At 41.1% G+C, this 4,384-nt stretch overlaps 1 protein-coding gene across 1 annotated transcript in view; it reads right to left on the bottom strand.

The window, feature by feature from the left end:
• The window catches only part of LOC101862178 (Na(+)/H(+) exchange regulatory cofactor NHE-RF1), a gene marked incomplete in the record, with an annotated part of 79,176 nt that overhangs the window by 34,805 nt on the left and 39,987 nt on the right, over nt 1-4,384 (bottom strand). Inside the window, 2 exon segments of the mRNA XM_005096661.3 lie at nt 2,540-2,666; nt 3,643-3,816. Coding sequence (XP_005096718.2) covers nt 2,540-2,666; nt 3,643-3,816 — 301 coding nt within the window.

Genomic DNA, 4,384 nt, shown 5'->3' with positions numbered 1-4,384 from the left:
AACAGAGAGAGAGGGAGCGCGAGAGAGAGACAGGGAGAGACAAAGAGAGAGAGAGAGAGAGAGAGACACAGAGAGAGAGAGAGACAAAGAGGGGGGAAAGACACACACACACAAACAAACAATCACACACATACACACAAAGAGAGAGACAAAAAAAAACCACTGTGTGTGTATTTGGTTGTGTGTGTGTGCGTGTGTGTGTGTGTGTGTCTGTGTGTGTGAGTGTGTGTGTGTGTGTGTGGGAGAGAGAGAGAGAGAGAGAGAGAGAAAGGGAGAGAGTATGCTAGTATAGAAAAGGACTTTTATGACACGGGAAGCACAAAACAACACACACAACCCAACAACAACATAAACTGGCCTACTAAAAGTACAAAATTTATCAAAAATAAATCTGAAAAGACAACATGTCAAAGCACAAATGTAACACGGATTGTAAAACAAACAAACAAACAAACAAACAAACAAACAAACAAGCAAATATAGATCTAATAAGAAGACGGTGGACAGAATTTTTAAAAACAATAACTATCATGATTAATAAAATAAAACATGAACTGTGATCCGAGGCGGGAATAATCCAGACACTGCAATTTTAAAAAAAAAAATATATTAGCAACATCAACAACAAGAAAAACATGATTGGGGTACATTTTACACCAAAAAAAGGTGTCGAAAAGTCAGAAATGTAACAATTTATAAATAAGGCAAGGAGCATAAAGTAACAAGAATGATAAGGGATAATGACGGTGGGGATTGGAAAGGAGGTGGGGGCGGGGAGGGGAAGCAAAATGGAATGTCAGAAACTGGAGCAGGGTTGACACCTACAGTATCCCTAACTATCTCACTATCAGATGGCTCTCTCTCTCTCTCTCTCTCTCTCTCTCTCTCTCTCTCTCTCTCTCTCTCCCCCACAAAAAAAAATAATCAATCAACCACACACCCACTAAGGAAGGCGAACTGCATTCTGAACAAGGGGCAGAAACATTACAGAAGGTTACAGAAAGGCATGGATATAACAAAAATAGTAGCATACAACGAGCCTTCCTTTTAAGATGAACACAGGAATGAGGCGTGAGAATATCATAAAGAGAGAACGAATTGTTATATCAGAGGCTGTGTGTCTTAAATGGGGGTTATAAAGCATGAATTAAGATTTTACAGAGTACAAACTTTACTGGGTTTTCACGAAATATTGAAGAGCTGTGCAAGGGTGGAACAAAAGTCATTACACATATTTTATACTTTTGGAGAGGGTCGTCAGATTATAGAAACAGGAAAGATATATAATGATACAATGTGACGTATTAATGGAGAATACTTTCAGCATTTATCAAAAGACATATATCAGGGTTGCATATGAGATATATGAGATAATATCAAGGTAGAAAGATAGTTGTTCATTTGGTAAGACAAGATAAGAAATATGAAGTTGTACTTGAAAGTAACCATTGCTGCATCCTATTGCAGTAAAATCCTGCTCTCATACCCAGTGAAATACTTATAAAAGAAATCACCAATAGCAGGCAACATAGAGCATCTGAGCAGTTGATGACGTCATTCCCTTCATGACAGACAAAGAAAAGGTACGTGAACCTTGCATGATCTACGCATGTGTCAGCCCACACTCTCTACCTTTAGTGATAGAGTCTGTAGTTTGATCTTTTTCAGAAAATACTGGATAAAAAATTGAGCTGTAACAACAGTTCTACATATTCAATATATAAGAAAACATACTGTGAGAGAAGGAAAAATAATGAGTTATCAAAACAAACAGCTTTCTGAAGAAACATGTAAAAGAACCGATGCAAAAAAGAGGATCAGGTGGAAAGTGAAAAAAGCCCCCTCCCGAAACCCTAAATACACCCTCTATAGAATTATGGTTTTCAAAAAAGCTAAAACAAAAGAAATAAAAGAAAACAAAACTGTTAGGCTAAGAAAGGCTAAAATTCATTTCCCAAAAAAAACAAAAAAACATTTCTATCTGAACATGCAGTGGTCAAATCAAGTCTTCAATACTCAGTGGCCCCTTGAATGAATGAGACCAATCAAGATTTCTAATAGTTGTATTTGTATAATCAAAAAACTAAATAGTATCTTTGACTGAATCAAGTTAATCACAGATCTGTTCACTTTGCTGATTTTTTCTTTTTTTTAATTTTCAAGGGAAAACTAATAAACCTTATTCATTACACTGAGCAAGATGTCTCCGCCCATTCTTGTACAATCTAAAGTACCGATATATTTACAGCAAATTCTTGAAGGGAGCCACTGAAATGCACATTCAAAGGAGGTAAACTTTTCTTTTGTGGGCAAAGAATGTGTAAGCAGACGTGAAAAGTGGACACAAAAAAATTACTGGTTTGGACTGGGGACAGGTGCAGATGGGATTTTTAAAAAGCCCTGGCTGTGAACAAAAATCAAACACACCATGACAGAAGTGACCTGAAAAAAAAATAATTAAAAAAGCAAAAGAATGAAGCAAACTTGTCAAACCAAACTCAATGGACACCAACTTGCCACAATACTGGTCCAAACTTACCGTTGGGGTCTGCACTGGAGAGGAACTCCGTCTCTGGCAAGTAGGAGCTCACGGCCACGCCCTTCTCGCGGAAGTATTGGTCAGCCTCGCGGTCAACTACCAGGAGACGGGTCTGGCCCGGCACTTCCTAATGATGCAAGGTAGTAGGAGGGACAAAAAAAAGGGTATTTAGTTAAAAGTAACAAGTTGAATGAGTATCCTAAGAATTAAGTGGCAGGATAGAATAAGAAATGAAGAGCTGTGGGAAAGGACAGGACAAAAGGATATACAAGTAGAAATAGGACTAAGAAAGTGGCGATGGATGGGACACACTTCAGAAAGCCCAGCAGAAACATCACAAGACAGTCGCTGCAGCAGAAACCACAGGGAGCACGAGGCAGGGGTAGGCCACGGGAAACATGGAGGAGATGTCGTGTGGAAAGGGACATGAGAGAGATGAAGCTCACTTGAAACGAGCTAGGAAGGATGACCAAGGACAGAGATAAATGGAATGAGCTTGTATGTGGCCTATACCCTGCCAGGGGTGGAAGACATTGATGATGATGATGATGAACAAGGAGATTACCTGCAAGATAACGGTTATTTTATGCTGTGCAAAAGACAAAGAGGAAAAAAAAACATACATGGGTGGGGGAGGAAAGAAGTTTGACTCGCTTCCTTCTCCAAATCTTACTGTTTGTTATCAATCTTTTTCTCCTTTCGGTCCTCCTCCGGTAATCACTTTCCATCATCATGTTTCATCACATGTTTTCCCCCTCCTCTTCCTCCTCTCCCTCCTCCTCTGGTCATTACAATACACTATGTTCCTCCTCCTCTTCCTTCTCCTCCTCTAGTCATTAATATATTATGTTCCTCCTCTTCCTCCTCCCCTTCCTTTTATCATTATATCAACCAATAACTTTCTCCTCACCCCTTCCTCCTCCTCCTCCTCCTCCTCCTCCTCCTCTTGTCATTCTATACACCATTATGTCCCTCCTCAAAAAGTTCCTCCTCCTCCTCCTCATAATCATCATCATCATCATCATCATCATCATCATCATCATCATCATCATCATCAACATCATCATCCTGTAGTCATCACATCACCCCGGCCCACCGCTCACCTTAATGCGTGAGATGACCTCAGTGTGGGTCTGTTGCTCAATGTTCACGCCGTTCACCTCCACAATGCGGTCATTGACCTTGAGGCCGGCGGTGCTGGCGGGGGAGTCGTCGTCCACCAGGCCGATGTATTGGCCAGGCTTGTCCCGCTCGGCGTGCAGGTTGAACCCATAGCCCTGGTTTAAAAAGAGAGAGACAAAGTTTTAGTAAGAGTTTTACAGCCCTTGCGACTCAATAGGGACATGTAAGTGCTGAAGATCACATGTGCTACAAAAGAGCAACAAACGCAAAAAGAGGACAGATCAAAATGAACGATGTGTGGTAGCAAAGAAGAAGCAAACTACAACAGACCACCCGCCAACAACCTACAAAAGGTGAAGGAAAAAAATGAAAAAAAATTCAAAAAGAACGTAAGAATGTTGGTGTCTTTAGCTTCCCCATCGACAGGATTAATTAGATAATTTAAGAGGCGGGCTTCCCAGACCCTGCCTGGCAAGACCAACCCGGGCTGAGAATGACACATCATCCAAGGAGACAGACCGAGAAATAAAAATTCTCCCCACTTCGGAATCGTACTCGAGAATCGAATTAGGGCCTCCTGTGGCAACAGCAAAGCACCTAAACGCTACACCATCGATCGTTTGATGGAAAAGAGGGACAAAACCACACTAGAGCACCCGCCAACCATCCAGACAGACAGACAGACAGACAGACAGACAGACAGACAGACAGACAGACAGACAG

Source organism: Aplysia californica, unplaced genomic scaffold (assembly GCF_000002075.1).
Source record: "Aplysia californica isolate F4 #8 unplaced genomic scaffold, AplCal3.0 scaffold00134, whole genome shotgun sequence".
Classification (NCBI taxonomy): Eukaryota; Metazoa; Mollusca; class Gastropoda; order Aplysiida; family Aplysiidae; genus Aplysia; species Aplysia californica.
The sequence above is the reverse complement of the archived record's forward strand: the minus strand, read 5'-3'. Positions and strand labels throughout refer to the sequence as shown.